Source organism: Copadichromis virginalis, linkage group LG4, assembly GCF_057382275.1.
Source record: "Copadichromis virginalis isolate Kocher_CV1m ecotype Utaka linkage group LG4, C_Virginalis_male_GT1.1, whole genome shotgun sequence".
NCBI lineage: Eukaryota > Metazoa > Chordata > Actinopteri > Cichliformes > Cichlidae > Copadichromis > Copadichromis virginalis.
In genome coordinates this window covers 32,229,281-32,248,058 of record NC_140621.1, presented here as the reverse complement: position 1 = coordinate 32,248,058, position 18,778 = coordinate 32,229,281, and the positions used below count along the sequence as shown (strand labels likewise).

General features: G+C 40.4%; 1 protein-coding gene across 1 annotated transcript in view; it reads left to right on the top strand.

Annotated features, from left to right (window-relative positions):
- Window positions 1–18,560, top strand: part of cacng2a (calcium channel, voltage-dependent, gamma subunit 2a) — an 85,727-nt gene extending 67,167 nt beyond the window's left edge. The window contains exons 3-4 of the mRNA XM_085454966.1: window positions 11,616–11,756; window positions 16,524–18,560. Of these exons, the coding sequence (XP_085311092.1) occupies window positions 11,616–11,756; window positions 16,524–17,059 (677 nt within the window). The 3' untranslated portion in view covers window positions 17,060–18,560. The remainder of the gene's footprint in view (window positions 1–11,615; window positions 11,757–16,523) is intronic.
- The last annotated feature ends 218 nt before the right edge of the window (window positions 18,561–18,778 follow it).

Sequence of the window (18,778 nt, the reverse complement as noted above, 5' to 3'; positions counted from 1 at the left end):
ACTTGAAACAGATTAAAAGTGTGGAAGATCCTCAAATGATGTGACTAACTGTAGCTTAGCTGTGGGTGGGGGGGGGGGGGGGGGGGGGGGGGGGTTCTGCTAACACAAGCTGTGGCTTTTGCTTGAAATCTGTCGGCCAGCTGGGGTCTTTCTGTTTAGAATTGCATGTTCTCCATGTGCTTCCGTGGGTTCTCTCTGCATTCCCGCTTGCTCCCACAGTCCGAAGACAAGCATGGTAGGTTAATTGGTGATTCTAAGTAGACCATATGTGAAATATTATTGCTGGTGGCTGGTAACCTATTCAGGGTGTATCGAAACTGTCCTGTGAGACTTTGGGTATTTTCATGGTCCTTTTGACGTCATTCACTTCCAATGTTTGCTAATATGCAGTCACAAGTAGTTAATTTTTGTTGTTTTGCTTAAAGTGACTTAAATAAAAAACATACAAAAATTAACAATACATAAATAAGAGGGGTCTTCAGCATCAATTGTGAATAACTCTAATGTTCTTGTGCCACTTTACAATTGCCAGTGAGTAGAACCTGCATCCATTTTTCAGTCATTTCAAGTTGAATTGCATTGTGCCTGCGACGCGTGTTGTCAAGACGGATAAGCTTTCAGAAACAGGATGAAAGCTGTGCAAGCACTCTCTCAAATTTTATATTTAGCCACCAAAGCTAATTTCTGTTGTCTGTGCACACATCGTTTTACACTGTATATTTTTTGTGTGTGATTGATGCGAGGTAGATGAGGAGGGGGGAGCCTCACGGCCAGGACGAGGACGGTGCAAGGGCTCGGTATTGAGGAAGAGGAGGGGAGAGATGTGGAGGGGGATTAATAAGCGTTTGTAGTATTAAGTCAATGTGCCTGGGAGCTGAGGCACCTGATTAGCATGACCCCATCCTGCACATCAGCACATTTAGGGCTGGGGGAGGCTGATTAAGAGCCAATGCTAATTTCCTCTCAGCCCTGTCAATGAAAGAGAGAGGGGGGAAGACAGGGGGGAGGGATAGAAGGTGCAGGGAGATGCATTTGTAAAGAGGACAGTGTGCATGTTTAGACACGTGAATATGTTATACAATGCAATACAGCATATGAACAAAACTACTGGATCATCTAAATGTACAGAAACTGCTCAGCTATAGAAGCCCATGCCATGAAGTTCCCAATGTACAGTGTTTGTCCTGACGTCAATACCAGAGAAGGCTTGCTCCTCTACAGTCGTTTATATATGTTATGTTATATATATAAAATATATAAAAGCTGAGGCAAAAGATACAGTTTATGTTCCCATATGAGTTTTTACTGAGATAAAAATAATGAAAAAGTGCAGTTTAGTCATTTGTACTTTTAGTTTAGCCTAATTTATCACCATTTAGCTTCATTTCAGAACATACAGAGCACTCAATAGCATTTTACAGACATCCCTCAACATGTCAGGTAGTCAAGTTGCTCAGGAATTATAGAGCAACTTGCTGAGAGAGGAGAACTTTTAAGCTTTGTTTAATTTGATCTTTTTATCAGTTTAATTCAGATTTATTTATATAGCACCGAATCACAACAATAGTTACCTGGAGGTATTTTACATTTTAAGGTAAAGACCCTACAATTATTACAGAGAAAAGACTTACTTTAGATAATCCCCTATGAGCAAACACTTGGCAACAGGGGGAAGGAAAAACTCCCTCTTAACAGTAAGAAACCTCCAGCAGAACTGGGCTCAGGGAGGGGGCGACCATCTGCTGCAACTGGTTGGAGGTGAGGAGAGGAAGACAGGACAAAAGCATCACTAACTATATGCTTTATCAAAAAGAAAAGTTTTAAGCCTAATCTTAAAAGTAGAGACAGTGTCTGACTCCTGAATCCAAACTGGGATCTGGTTCCACAGAAGAGGCAGCTGAAGCTGAAGCTCTCCCTCCCACTCAACTTCCAAATATCCCAGGAACCACAAGTAAGCCCGCAGTCTGAGAGTGAAGTGCTCTATAGGGATGATATGGTACTATGAGGACTTTAAAATTAAATGGGCCCTGATTACTTGTATGTGTATTTTGTGTGTTGTCAAAAAACAAAGATTTAAATATATTTTAAAATATGTTGCATTTTTTCCCCAGAACATTTTTATGTAGTCCGTAGACAGTATGACAGAATGTAGCCACATGGGACATCACCCGCTAGGTTATAAAGTTCCATGATGAAGCCTTGGCTTGAGCACTGAAATTTCAAATATAACACGTCTCATTTTACTAGAATAGGAGAATTCTTAAGAATAAGACGTCTTGGTTAAAAAAAAAAAAAAAAAGGTACACATATACTGCAGTTTTATAGGAATCTGACTAGAACTCTGACTTGTATATTCTCAGTTTGCTTTGTGAGGCCTCAGTGGTAGTAGTTTTGGGTTTTTTCTTTTGGACAAAGGTTGCAAGTGTGGAACCACTGTGACATGAGCAGGACCAGCTGCTGGTGAAGCCCAGCCATGGGTGTGCATGGGTGTTGAGTCTCATTAAGTTGTTTGTCAGCCAGTGCAGAAGAGTGCTAGAGCTCGGACACCAGCCCAAGCTGCAGCCGTGCCAATCAATACAGTACACACAGTATCCGCTCTCACCCTGGGTCTCTGCGAGCAGGTTGGCACGCATGATAGCAGGATGGCAGGGATGGGCGGGGCTACCCCGCTTCCATAATTCCCATCATGCTGAAGCCAGGATGTCTGCACAGAGAAAGAAAAAAGAGAAAAAACTGCACACAGCGTTACTCAAGCCTTAAAAAATAATATATTATCACTACACTGTAATGATACTTTCCTTGCTAGCCTACTTTTCTGTTGTCATAAGAGAAACCAAATAGCAGCAATATACAGTGTTCCGGCTCAATAAAATCACAGTAGGTGGGATTTAGTCCATCTGGGGAAAGTAAACTTATGCGGCATTTCTCATTTCAGCTCCTGACAGAAGAAGAAGGGAAAAAAACAGTCATATTGTTGGTAAATAGAAAAGTGCCAATCATCACAAGGCAAACAGACACCAAGCAGTAGGAGAAGAAATCAATTAAAGTTTGAGAAAAGCAGTGACTTTTAATTTTATTGGTCTTTACAGAACAATTTATACTTTAAACTGGCATCTGCATCATCAAATGTAGATAAGAAATGGATGTATAACAGAGAGGTAGTGTAAAGTACTGTGCTGGTGCCATACAGAGCTTTCCAAATGTATCAAAAACAGGTTTACCATCCTGAAGTTTCTGGAAATCAAACTCAGCCTCCTCAAACCAAATTATCAGCAGACAGCACAGCTAAAGTCAAATATAGTATAAGCCATGATACAGCTTTTAATGTAAGTGCAAGTGAGAGCTGCAAGAAGCATTCATCACCAGAAAAGTTCCTAAACTTATGTCACGACATAAAACAGTCGAGATGCTCCGCTCTCTGTGACGGTGACCTCAACCTAAATCAAAACTGTGACCTCGGTGCTAATCACAGGACTCCAGAGAGTATCCTTTCATGTGCTCTGAAGTCAGGGCTTCAGAAACAAAATGCACCGCGAAGGTCACTGCCGTCATTACATATTAGCACAGAGGTTAAAGCTGTCATTTGGATGGGATTGTTGAGATTGGCAGTGATTTGCCACTCATTTTACCCTCCTCTCTTAGCAGCTGTCTGTCAGAATTAAGCCACTTTGCTTGATAATAATTATCAATGAGACCTTTTCTATTTGCTGTGAAGATATAGCACTTGTGTAGATCATAAGCATCACTAAATGTGCACAAACAGTCATATAAAGCTAGCAGACCTTTGTATGAACCTTTCTTGGTTTCTGTAAAAGAGTTAAACTTCATTCACCAAGGTCAGGATTGTCAAATGCACGGCCTGCAAGCCAGAACTGGCACACGGCTGGGTTTAATGTGGCAGGTGTGCAGAAGAGTAAAAACGCTAAGCCCTGATCAACAGAATCAACTTTTCAGGATTTCCTTACCTGGATGATTAAGTGTGCATCAAGACTTTTTTTAACAGTAATTTCATCCAGAAAAGCACTTGTAGTTTATGGATCATGACTTGTGATGATGTCATGATCCAAGTTCTATCTTTTCATCTGAGCCAGAGGTGTGAGTAATTGTCACTTTTACAGCCATCTTGCTGTCACAGACATGCAGTGCCTGCTATTCAGACACATTCATTTGATTGACAACAGCTGTCTTTTGTTTTTGTTTATTGTTGGGGGGGGGGGGGGTTTGGGGGGGGGGGGATTTAATAGCAGATTGACTGAATATAGACAGTCAGATTTGTTCATTAAATCTGAACATTTTCTCCATGCAGCTATACTTCCTTATGATGAAAAACAAAGCTTGTTTCTTTGTTTGTTGTACATAGCTTACAGTACAACAGTTTCACTGGTCTTACCCACTAAAACTTTGGCTGCATGCTGCCCATGAACTAAAATCAGTTTGAATGTGCTGACCTAGACTACTTACAGTATTACAGTGCATCAGTATTTGCAGTGCAATCACTGACAAGGGGGAATGCATGCACAATTCAACTGTCTAAATAATGTTTTTGTTCCTAATTTGCTTTCTTTTTGTGTTTGTTTGTTTATTTTTACATCGTTGTAACAGTACCTTTACTTGTCCTGATGCACGCTCAGTCATCCAGCACCTTTACAGATTCTTCCAATCGTCATTTATCTTGGCCTTGGTGCAGTTCCTCATTTCATCCTCTAACTGAATAAAGTCATTTGAGGCCATGCCTTTAAGGTAGTAGTTTTCAAACTGGTGAGATTTATGTAACTAAAATTTTGTTTAACTGTTTATGGGTTCATTTGTTAATTAAGGATGGATGTGTGTCAGCCCTGCGACAGAGTGATGACCTTTCCAGGGTGTATCCCACCTCTTGCCTATAGATGGATGGATGGCTTTCATTATCTGGAACTATTTAAAGCCATGTTTAAATAATCCACTAAAATTTATTTAAAAAACAGTTTGTGCAGATACAAATTTCTAATCAGTAAGAAATCGTGTATGTATATCAGAGACAGCATGCATTAATTGTAAATGTGTAAAAGAAGGACAAAGAGGTGGCGTATCATAGACCTGTCCTTTCACCACTCACCCATCCACAGCAGTGACTATTCCCCGTGTATCTGTCAGCCTGTCAGTCTCTCTGCCTGCGTCCCCCTGGGGATGCTTCTCTGCTTAAGCATCCCTCCAGGCAGGATCCAAAACTCTGACGGGGGCTCAGCTGATCCTATAAAGATGGAAAGTGAAGATGTGAAATCCTGAGAATGTAGTTTGAGAAAGGACTGGTTTTAAATAGGTGGCCTCTCAGACATGCAGCCTCACTGCCTGGGGGCATAGTTATTTGCCCAGTCTTTATCCAACAATTCCCATCCTCTGTCCTCACTGCAGGCAACAAGCTGCTCGGAGACACAGCTATGTGAGCTTCATACAAACGATAAGTGAGCACTGACACACTCAGTATTACACGGGAGAACAGAGTGCATCCTGGCATGAAAAATCTGCAGGGACTTCAGCCTTTCTTTCTGAGATAGCGCGTGGTCAGCCAAACCCAGGGGCATGTTGGCGCAGCCTGATCCCAGTGAAGGCTCACTGCATGCTGGGAGGTCACTCTGAAGGTCGCTGCACTTTTCAGCGCACTGCTAAACATGGATGTTAGCACAGGGGATGCAGAGGACCGGAGTGGCACTGCAGGCCAGCTGACCTTCGAAGCCATGCAAATGAGTTGGAGCTTCTCGTCTTGGAACTACACAGCATCCCTTTCATTGCTTTCAGGATTTCACAGAAGCTCTCATACCTGAGGCACTCGTTCTGCAGAGACAAGAAGGGCTCAAATATTAAAGGCTTATAAAGGGTCTGCTTACATTTGCTAATGCTTATTGTGCTGTTGACTATACACTGAAAGGATTAGTTTGCTTGTTTAAGGGTTCATAAGGTGTTGCTTCATTACTATATATAAAATAACATGTTTATAAGCATTTATTTTTGGATTAATAAAAGCACATCTAATATTAGATATCTAACCAATTGCCTTTGGGGCTGAATGCTTGTTTATAACCCAGTCATTCCTTTCTGGGTTTCATGTCTTGAATTTCACAGCTTGAGTACCCAATCAGTCGTGAATTTTCATGTTCATAATAAGCTTGTCAACACTAATTGTTTATTTATTCAGTTGTTAATTTTGTAGCAATTAAATTTCACATTTAGATTCAAATACTGATGGACATTTAAATTAATAAATACAATCTGTAAAGGCTTAGCAGCAGCTTTAGGAATCAAAGCCGTCGGCTGTTGTTCTGGACTAAGATGGACAAAATTCTCAGTTACATTTTGTTGCTAACCAATGTGCGTATCAGCTGATTAGTGAAATAAAGTCAAAATCGGCTTCCTTTTCCTCTCTAAGTTTGTCTGCAACTGAGCCTCTCTGAGGTTTCCTCAACTTTGGTGTCACCTTGAGATCCCGCACCGTTAAACAGCCCCACTGTCAACAATCAATAAATTTGGTTGGCCCTCTGTCCCTCTTTTGTCCCTGCAAATGAAGCTGATGGATGAAAAAGAGCCCCCGTGCCCTCACGCAGGTAATGTGCTGTGAATGGCCAGGTCAATACTTTTGGGGTTAACGGGAGAGGTGGTGAGGGAGGCAGAGAGTGAGGGGGAGGCATTTAGGAAGAGTGGTGCGTTTAGAGTGGGACACAGGAGCGGGGTCAACTCTCAGGACAACTTAATATTTAATCATCCCCCCTCACTGGTTACTCAAAACCCCACAATCCCCTGTGGATGAGCAAGGAGACAAGCGGGAGAGAGGGGGGAGGGCGAGATGACACTTTATCTCTCAAACTGCCTTGTGCTTTGACTGAGTGCAAATTAAGTGAGAGAGAGAGAGAAATGGGGGGGAAGACAAAGAAAAAATGAGATGTGGGACGTTTGCTGTGTGACAAAGTTGGCGAGATGACTGTGTGCAGCAGACAGAGACAGACACATGAAAGAAAAATGGAAGGTGGCGAATAACGGCATTAAAGTCTTCTTCATCATACAGATTGGAGCTCAGTGGCCGGGCAAGGTTAAATATAACGATAAGTACATCGTGATGTTGAATGATGGCATGATGGATGTGGGTGGGGCAGGGAGCAGAGACATTACAATGTCAGGTCAGAAACAGTTTCATAAAGGTGCTACTGATCCGTGAATCTCTTCAGCTCAGTCATTTTCATCCTATTATCCAAAACCAGGTGCTCCAGGTCTTTTGTTTTGATCAGCTAGGATGAATTTAAAGGAAATGTCAGAAACATGAATGCTCTCTAGGTCCTTTATAGATCAAGCACTAAGGTTTCACATATTAAATCGTTTCTATCCATGTTGCTCATAGCAGAGAAATTTTAACAAATACCACCTCATTGAAGCTCTCCGTAGATTTTTCCACTTAATTGTTCTCATTTCAATGCCCAAAAGAGTTCTTCCTGTAATTTCTGGCACCCATGTGACACCACAAATGGAAAGTAACTTTAATGGCGGGATGTTTAGTTTTAGAATCATTTGCTTGTCTTTGGTATGCTGGATGATTAACTTGAATTTTTAACTAAAATTTAAGGGTCTGATTTTATGTTTTGCCTGTACCCTACCAGAGGGTAGAATCAGGAGATGCTGGAGTGATTATATCTCTCAGCTGTCTTAGGAACACCTCGGTGTCCCCTCAGAAGTCTCTGTGTTTGCTTAGACTGCTTCCCGCGAAATCTGGAGCAGCAGGAAATAGATGGATGGAATATATCGGATTTTTTATTTTTTGTAATTGAATTCATCAGCATTGATTTTACAATATAAAAGGTAAAAAAAATAAAGTCAAACAGTTTTTTGTTTCCATGCAGTATCTCATAATTTCTTTTTTTAAGTACATTACAAGTTGTTTAAATAGTAACATCCTAAATAAAAAGTATGGCAGCGCATTCTTACATCATTTAAAAATATACAAGTGAATCCATAAATCCTAAAGTAAAGAGCATTTGTGTGACAGTGTGGGCCTTGCATTCATTGTCCCAGATGGCCATTCAGACAAACATTATTTAAACAAATCCAGTCTGCATTTTTTGAACAGATTTTTCTGTGTAAAATGTAAAAACAGCAGTTTTTTTATTGTAATTTATTTGATAACTGTCGTCTCATCCATGTACAGCGCAGAACAGAATGAACATCGTACTTTATTTAATTTTTTTCAGGCTGTTGGCAGTTTTGGAGATAAAAAAATAATAATTGTTTGTCAGCTCTGGGATCATTATAATTAATTCTATATATATGTTTGGATCTATTAACAAACCCACCAAATGTCATATACTCATTAAAATTTAAAATATCAAATAATGCATGAAAGTGTGAATCCTCTAGGGATGAGGAGCGGTTTCGCTTTGTTTTTGTTTTGGCCTCGTAATGCCCGGAACAGAAAGGTCATGGGGTCACCAAAAATCATTAGCATTCATCCTCTGGGGGAGCACAAATCACCATACTGAATTTCAGGTCAGTGTGGTCACTAGATGTTGAAATATCTGCTCTGGACCAGCAGTGTTGGATGACACTGCTGTCCGTTACACCACTTTACATAACATCCAAAAATACAGTCATAGGCTGTTATCCAAATAGGTGCTATTTTCATACAATGGTACCTTTCACACCAAAGCTGAATGTTCAGTCTATGAAACCTGTGAACAATGTGCCTCCTCCTGTGCGCTGTCAGTGGGATGTGGATCTATAATGTAAGTATTTTTATTATTTTCTCACCTGCTCCCTACCTGCTTTTTGCCACTTTAACAGCCTTTTTATGTGAAAACCTGATGAAGACATATCCTTAAATTTTGTTGCTGATTATTTTTCATATTAGCTAATTGTCACGCAATCATTACTTGTTGTTAGTTTGTGGTTAGGTCCTCGTTACCTGGCTATACCCTTTCCACACTTTATATGCTGAAAATCTTAGTTGCCAATGTCAGAGAAAGGATGCATGTCCTATCCAAACCTCTGTGTGCTCACTTCACTTTCTGCACCACTGCTTATGCAGTGTAGCCCACTCCGGCACTGCTGCTGCCAACCATGCACTGAGCTCAGCGTGAGTTTCAGTTGGTTTAGAGATACAGGAGGGAATTAGACCAAAACCCTTTGTCATGGTCTCAACAGACTATCAGCACCATGATATCTTTCTTGTGTTTGTCCATATCTCAGCTTTATGCTAAACAAGACCTCAATTCTTGATTTTTGCCTGATGTAACCAATGCGTCCTCAAGCTTAGCTTTGCCATTACCACCTTGGTGTTTTGAAAGGGAAAAGGGTGGATATGAGTGAGAAACTAAGAGACAGTGTACTGTTTTAATCCAGCAACTTGTCAATAGTTGTTCCATCTTTAAACTTTATCATGCTTTTTGGCCTTAGTTGGGCCCATTATTCACAAAATCAACATTATGTTGTGTTGACTATAACTTGAGACTAACAGTTGAAACTGTGACCTTATCAGGAAATTGTCTGCTAAAGTCATAGATTAAGTTAACCAGTGATTGTTTTTCCCCTTAGATTTCAAACAGACATTTTTTCTGCACTCACAGGAGTCGCCCTCTGCTGGCTATTAGAAATAATGCAGCTTTAAGGCACTTCCTCACTGGCCTTCACTTTTCAGTCTGAGGAGTTATGGCCTATATCAGTTTATTCAGCCAATTAAATTACTAAGAGACTAATCACAGCATGGTTACAATTTGACAAGAACTTCTGTTTTGCCCTTAGTGAATTTCCAAGTTGTTGAGCTTCTATAAGAGCTATTCAAACTGGAGCTCTGTATTATTGTGGATGATATGAGATATATGTTTTTAAATACATGCCTTTTTACTTACCAACAGACTTACTGTATTTCAGTTTTGTCACAAGTGTCATATCAAAACTTTGTGGGTTTTTGTCATCTTTGCCTATAAAACTTTAGAAGAATTCATGACTGAATTTATCAATGTTTTCAGGTCTGAATGTCAGAAAACACCCTAGGGCATTATCACAAAGATAGACATAGCTATTATATTATCACCTATTAGTTTTAGACACTCGCATCTCTTTTTCCTTTCAGAGTTAGATATAATTATATTGGGATAAGAGGGTGAAGGGATAACTTATCAGCCAAGAGTAGAAAGATTGCTGCACACATAGAGTGTAGGTTGCAATGCACAGACACAGATACCTGCTAATTAGTGCAAAGTGACATACAAATAATGTACTGGAATTGCCTTCATCAAAACAAAGGTACATCCTTTTTGAATGCCAGAGCTGCAGTTTTTGACACATTGATGCTGCCTTCATTTATCAGCTGTAGAGTTTGCTGCTTGGATTAAATTGATGAAGATAGTCTTGAGTGAGATCAAGAAATCAAGCAGCCAACTCTTTTCTAATTGTTATTCGTTTTTTATTATGACGGCATCCATCGCATACACTTTGCAGAGCCTCAGCAGTCACCTATCTTGCTGTAGTTACCAGTGAGAGCCCAGTGGAGGGTGAACGCCCTGCCAGCTGTGGCCACCACTGGCATTGCAGCTGTTAGCTGATGCCAACCAGCCCACCTGAGGGCACAAGGTAGCTTTCCCACTGAGCCAGCAATCAGCCAAGAAGTCTCACGGTGCTCAGCGGGAAGGAGACAAACGGATCCAGGATAGAGATCAAGTGAGGAGGGAAGTGATGAATGGCGGCGGGTAGGCAGGCAGAAGGGCCGCTGGGACCTCCAGCTGGTCCCCGTGGAGGTGCAAGCGGCCAAGCTCCACACAGAGCCACCCAGCCCCGTGTCAGCACTTTGGGGAGAAGCTGAGAAAAGTGCTGAGGCGGCAGCAACGTGGGGAGATGAGGTGAAGTGGTGAAAATTTAACCACCCTGATGAAAGTCTAAGTGTGCATGTTAAACAGGCGAGAGGGGGAGGGATGGGGGAAATTGAAGTGTGAGAGGCAAAAGTATGGCAGGAGGTGACTGTTAGAGAGAAACTGTGTGCTTCTCAAACTCTAATTTTACCTGACACCCCAGGGTGCAGTGCAGCTCTTTTATGACCCTGGTTTGACCTCAAAAGTAACATCTTATCCCGTTTCCATTTTTTTTCCTCATGATAATTAGCTGCAAGGACACTGTTTTGTTTCAAAGACAGAGGCTGTATCCCTCTGCACTGCGGCCTGGCTCATATACATGCCAGAGTCTCGTAGCGCTTTTGTGGACCGCCTTTCACATGAAGCAACCGGTTTGCTCTGTGGTGTGTGGAGAAGTGTGCAAAGGAAGAGAGAGGTAGAGTCAAGCAGTGTGATTACATAAGGTTGGGTAACAGGCTCACTGTGGGGATACACACTCACTAGACAGTGTTGATGGAGTCTTTCACAGGCCTGCTGGGGTGTTGATTAGGATGTGCTCACAAACAAGGACCAGATGCTGAAATGGATCTTAATATGCTTTTCTGTCTTTGTTTGTCGCTCCCTCTGATTTATGCTCATCCCTGCCATTTCCCCCACTTTCTTTTTTGCCCTTTTGGCTGTCCTCCCTCTGTGTGTACACCAAATCACATCCCATTCTCCATTGGCCTCCCTCTCCCCAATTTTTTCCCTCTCCCGTCTTCCACTGATTTCCAGGTGCGGTGCGAGCCTCCAGCATCTTCCCCATCCTCAGCGTCATCCTGCTCTTCATGGGAGGCCTGTGTATAGCTGCCAGTGAGTTCTACAAGTCACGCCACAACATCATCCTCAGCGCAGGGATCTTCTTTGTGTCTGCAGGTCAGTCAAACACCCGCAAAATGAAACAAACGCTTGAGAATTTGTCAAACCATCTGCACTAATTTTGAACTGGCTGCAGACAATCATTCGCACTCACAGTCAAGCAGGCCAATTTAGAATCAGTTAACTTAGCATGCATGCCTTTGATATGTATGTTTAGTTAACTTGGAGAAACCAATGCAAACACAGAAAGGTGGTACATAAGAACCCAGGGGTTTCTTTGAGGCAATAGTGCTAACTAATGCACTGCTCTTTTTCTATGTTATGTTCTGTCATAAAGTATTCACACTGGCATTTACTGGACAACATATATTTAAGTACTGTGTTTGATATGGCAGTATCAGCCCAATGTATCAGTCAACCCTCTGTATTTATAACCCCATTTTTGAATTCATCATTCATCTGTTTCATGAAAAACATGGCATCTTTTCACCCCAAAGCATGCCCAGAATGCACTGACATGTAGATGAAATGTACATTTAGTTTGGGTACAAGCATATGTGCTCTAATTACAAAGCAGACAAGTACAACGCACGTAAAATTGCTTTTACTGAGCAACAAATTCACTATTTTGATACAATACAAGAAATCAATCAAACATATTGTCTTTGCTTTTGCAAACTGATGGTCACTTTACCTTAAATGCCACATAACAGTTGAAACCAGCAGGTATTATTCATAATCTGTTACGATTATCTGCTTAAAGAAGGGATAAACATTAAACTGTTGGAAGCTGGAGGTTAGACTACATCTACACTGTAAACCAAATGTTCAAAGTAATTAAATACATTAAGAAAATGTCAACTTAATTTTTTAAAAACAGTCCTACTAACTCAAATAGCTTATGTTCATCTAAAATTTTCTTACATTTGAATTAGTTCATAATTTATTGTTTTGGATCAACTTCAACTATTTTGGCTATTAAGTGCTCGCTACTTTTACTAATTTATTTAAATTATATGGCCGACATCTTTGGAAGGTTTTGATTCCTGGTGTCAGTTTGAACCCCAAATATAAAAGATATTTGTTTTTAGTCTGCTATAGCAGCTGGGTTGATTCAGATTCTGGGAAAAGACAATGAGTGAACAGGGACCGAGAATTAAAGTGTCCTTGTCTTTTATTAGTTGCTCACAGGTTCTTTCACTAACATTATCCACAAAGTTTAACAAATTGTTTTTGTTTGGGGTTTTGTTTTGTTTTGTTTTTTGGGGGTTTTTTTGCTCTTTTTTTGTCGCTTTTATTTTTTTTTTGGAACATTTCATAAACATTTTAAACATTTAAAAAACAATTGAAAATTATTCATTTAGTGCAGTGCAGTTATTAGGCCATTATAAAAATCTGCATCAACTGCAAGCTTTAAAAACAATAACCTGACCTTTTTATCTAGGTTTGTTTTGTACTAATAAAGACTCCACTAATGCTGTAATTTCCTGTCAAATATGGAGGTCCGCCCATGTGTCTGCAGTAGTTTGATTTTAAAATGTGAGTGGGTGGGACTGAAGACTCACTGAACCACCAATGTTTGTATCACAGTAAGTATTCTACTTTTCTTTAGATCTCACTTTTTTCCAACCCATTTTAGTGAAATGTCAGCAAAGCAATTCTCATTCAGTGACACCGTTAGCTAACAGTTAATAAGCTAACAGCTAATAAGATGAGTTCACCGTGGTAGCTGAGACAGACTGCTACATTTTTACTATAGACAATGTGTTATTCTGAGGTATTTGATTTTTTTTTGTCCTTTTTTGATACAATGCTCTCTGTCCTATATAAACATTATGATGAAGTCTTTCAAACTTAAGGGGACGGAATTAATGAAAATTTCAGAACTGGAGAAAAAGTGACATAAGCTGGTAAAAGCAAAGAGAAGTTAACCTTTCGTGATATGACCATGTAGAGCAGGGGTGTCCAACTCCAGGCCTCAAGGGCCGGTGTCCTGCAGGTTTTAGACGTGTCCAGCTGATTTAAATGGCTAAATGAGCTCCTCAACATGTCTTGAAGTTCTCCAGAGGCCTGGTAATGAACCAGGTGTGTTGACACAGGGTGATATCTAAAACCTGCAGGACACCGGCCCTTGAGGCCTGGACTTGGACACCCCTGATGTAGAGAGATGGATAAACTTTTTAGGGGGGGGATATGTTACTTCAGCCTTTTGAAAGTCAGAATTCTCGTTTCAGTGTCTTTCAACAACATCTAATATTACCAGAATCCAAATGTGTTAGCTACTTCACTCAATTTGATGAGAGGCATAGGTTCTTGTTCTCACCATAGCAAAGGTCATAACTTGCACTTTTTTTCCGATGTAGGTGTACTCAAAGCACCAACCTTCAAAGGGGTTCAAACAGAACATGCCCAACACGTTCCACGCCAAACCTAATGGCCATCTGATTCAGTCAATTACTTTTTTCAAATAGAAGTATCCTAATACAGGTAAGACAGCAAAAGTTTTGGCTGAAATGTAAAATGTTAATAATGAAAAGAGATTTGAAATGAACCTCAAACTGAGACTTTGAATTCTATTCTTGAATTCACTTTGCTTTAATTTTTAGCTTTCCTCTTTCTTTTCTCCAGCCTTACAGCTCAACCTTCAACATCATCTGTCCACTATATCCAATATTCCTCCTCTGCACACGCCCAGACCATCTCAGCTTTTCCTCTTTATTTGTCACTGGGGTTCAGTGGACTCAGAACAGATTACAGTCTAGAACACAGATCATCTGTTTTTACCTACCCAGGTGTAGTTTGTTCTCAAAACAACTACAAAATGCAGAGTTGTAGCTAAAATAATACATGGCTTTTGAACATAACTCCGACACAACAAAGGTTCCTGGATGGTGCTTAAAGACTTAACGTATTATAAAGATTTGCAGAATCTCCTGCGTCACAACAAGTATAAACCACTTTTCTGATGAAAATGATTATGATGATTAACTGGAGAGGTGATCTGTCATACAATAGTCCTGTGAATTAGAGAATTAGTTTGTGATCACATTCTCTGATTCATTCAAGACGAATCAAATGAGCCATATCTGAGATGATGCCACGGCCCTCGTTATAGTAATCTTTGCCAAAAACCCACTTCATTACCAGACTGTGAAAGTCCTTCAGAGTGACTTTGTGGAGGTCTCCCAAGAACTGCTGATGAACTTCTTAGTCATGTTTGGAGTGATCTGTGCACTACACCTACTACTACAGCTATTACCAAGGGACTGAACAACACTGTATTCCTTGAGAGTACTCTGTAATCTGGTAAACTGTTCCCCAAAAGTGTGCATCACCGTCTCAGAGCACAGTATTGTTTTTGTTGTTTTATTTTATTATTTTTGTTGCAATAACTGAACTTCAAGACATTTCTGATGGTCATTATTTTGAATATGAATGTTAACAAAGCAGGTTGTAAAATAACAGAACCAGGACGGTTGTACATAAGCATTTAAAAATGTAGCATTTCATCAGTTTACAGTGTAATTAGTCACATCTGCTATTTGAAAAAGACATATGTCTTTAGCATTTGATATTTTTGAATATTAACAGTGCAGTGTGTCATCAGTGGAGGCCAAGAAAATACTGTTGAACTGAAGAAATGTGCTTTTAAATTTTGAAGTACACAATTGGTTTTTGTACAGTTTGTGTGACATGTTTTTGAGTTTTCAGTGTCCAGATCTTTGAGTTTTGTGTAATTAAAAAAGATCACAAAAGTGAACAACAAATGTGACTGTGTTTCACTCATTCCTTTTAGGTAATGTCAACTTGTTCTCATGGCAGATATGAATGAAAACTTTAAGTTCTAGTTACTAAATATTTTTCAATGTAATTATTAAACATTTTACTTTTATTTTAGTGAAAAGGGTAAATGTGAAATGTACACAATATAGTAGAGTTCTGATAAACTGAAACATTTAAGTTCATCAACAAGTTCTGCTAAATTCTTTGGGTTTACAGTGTACTTCAAAATGAGATCAAGTGAATATGTTCCCATAGAGTGTAAATGAGGGAAGCTGCTTGCTTGGCTCTGTGTAAAGGTAACAAAATCTCAGATGCACCCTAATTTTTACTGCACAGACACGATGTTGGTGTTTTTCCTCTCAGTATTTGCTATAAAGTACTTTTTTAAAACTTAATGTTCTACACCATGAATTCAAAAGGCCATGCTGAAAACTCTCGGGCTGCTGGTCACGTCTGTCACTGCAGCTACAAGTCACTTCTTCTCTTCCCTTCCTTTCATTTCTCTTGGTCCTGTTGCTAGGCTAAAAACCACCCGTTGGGACTCATCTCTAAAAATATGGTGTCCCTGACACACTTTCCCTACAATCCATCTTCCCAGAAATACCATGTCAAACATTTCTGTGTGTGTGACTAAACTAAAAAGGCAAAGTAAGATATATAGATGGAGACGTAAATATATATAAAGAGATCATATATTTGGATATATGTTCAGACACAGAATATATGCTTTATTTCAATCTAGACAAGACATAAATGTCCTTTTTTGCCACAGAAAGGGCAAAGATTAAGACTGTAACATCAGCCGTGTTGGATGAGGAGTTGGACAGGATTAGCAGACTGTGTACAGTGCCTGAATCAGCACTCTAAACATATTTGGTGTGAGCGTGAATGGTAAGTTACCAGGATTAAAGGCTTGAGTTCATCTTGACTGATACTTTGTGTCTTGTTTTCTCTTTGTCTTTTTTCCTCTATCTTTTTTTCCCAATAAATCGACAATTCTTCCCTTATTTTGTGCCCATCTTACATCTCCCAACACGTCAGGCCTGAGCAACATCATCGGGATCATTGTGTACATATCAGCCAACGCAGGAGACCCTTCAAAAAGTGACTCGAAGAAGAACAGCTACTCTTACGGCTGGTCTTTCTACTTCGGTGCCCTCTCCTTCATCATGGCTGAGATGGTGGGCGTCTTGGCCGTGCACATGTTCATCGACCGCCATCGACAGCTGCGAATAGGGGCGCGCGCGGCCGACTACCTCCAAGGCTCGGCCATAACACGGATCCCCAGCTACCGCTACCGCTACAGACGCCGCTCGCGCTCCTCCTCCCGCTCCACAGACCCGTCACATTCTCGCGACACCTCGCCGATGGGCCTCAAGGGCTTCAGCGCGCTGCCATCCACGGAGATCTCCATGTACACGCTTCCCCGGGACACCCTCAAATCCTCCGGCACACCAACCGCCACCTACAACTCTGAGAGGGACCACAACTTCCTGCAAGTCCACAACTGCATCCAGAAGGACTTGAAAGACTCGAGCCACACCAACACAGCGAACCGCCGCACCACGCCTGTATGAGAGAGTCGACACAGGCCAGGCCAGCACGGCGGAGACCAGGAGACACGGAAACCCCTGTGGGTGGAGAACGCCCCAGGAGAAGATGGATTTCCATGTTTATAGACATTTGTTCTTTTTGTTCAGCTGCATGACTTTTCCATTACCATTGTTGAGAGAGTTTCAACAAGTCTGCTGTGTTCCTGGATTGAATGGCAGAGGACTGAGAGTGGGACAGGATGTCCCAAGGAAGTGAGCTCTGTCAGGTATTTTTGAGCAGGATTTGTTTGTGAGGTTCGGGGCGCTGACAGGGAGGGTGGGAGGGGTGGGCATTTATGAGACAAAGAATTGGTTTCATCATTTCATTGCCCTTATGGTTGACAGTATTGCCCCACAAGTTTGGTTGGAGCAACAGGTCAAGCTCCCCCCTCAGCCAGCCTGCCACCTCTTTTATTTACTGACTGATTTGTTCATTTTTTTTGCATTAAAACTGTGAATTGTTACAGCTTGGGATTCAGTAAGAATTACCCCAATCTGTAATCTCTAACAAAGGTACTATGTATACATATATATATGTATTACTTTTATAAATAAATTATTACGTTAATAATCAAGAGATACAGACTTTACCGAAGCAAAAAAAGAGAAAAAAAACACACACATACACAAAAAAAATCGAGTTAACTAAACCAAGTGCTGTTGTTAATATGAGAAAAGACTCTTTTAGTATGCTTTCATTCGAAGGTCGAGAACAAGAGATGGTCCTTCAGGTAGCAGCAGTACAGCAGCCACCACAGGCAGACGCAGACAGTAGAATAATATCTTTTAATAGAACCTTCTCGTCTTTTTCTTGGTCCCTGTTCACTTTCTTTTTTTATATGGGGGGGTCGTAACGCGAGAGTCGAAACCCCTTAACAGAAAGAGCCAACAAAAGGGGGTTAAAGGTCACACAAAGCGAAGACTCCAAACACGACTTCTGCTAAATAAGAAAGGAAGGAGCAGAGGGCAAGGAAAAGAAGAGGACGCCAAACACAAAAATAAAAACAAGTTAAATATGAAATAGTACAAGAGAAGCTAAGTGACTCACAATTTCAGAAATTAAATGCATGCTATAAAATTACAGCAAATCTGCTCTTGAGAAACTTAAGTTTTAAAGGTTAATAATTATAAAGGGGGGGGGGGAAAAGCCAAGGCGCTAAAGTATTAATGTTTTCATGTGTATTTTTCTTATGTTTCTTATTTATTTATTTATTTAGTTCATTACTGCTTTTGTGGGACGAACCAAACAATCTACATGGAACAAAACTGCTTTTTTAAATGGTTTGGTCGATTTCTTTATAAATATATAAATATATGTATGTATGTATGTATTTTATTTTTAAAACTCACACAGCCTTAGTCATTTCTTTGTTTCGTTTGATTTTTAATGTGTTGTTCAAATTGAAGGTGCCAAAACCGAATGATCCTATACTTGGATGCATCAAGTCCTGATGAATAAAATACGAACCCTAGGGGGAACAAATCATCACGTTTCACTGCGTGTCTCTACAACACCTTCTTGTTTGTCGCACTTGTCTGTCTGTCACATTTTGATATCTGAAATGTTGGTCCTTATTAGAGAAGAAAAGAAATACAAACAGAATCAGGCTTGAAAGGAAAGTATTTGTCAAACAGAGCTGTGGTTTTTAGCATTTATAATGTTTTGACTTCATTGTGAATGTGACTTTTTAGCCTTTTATCTAA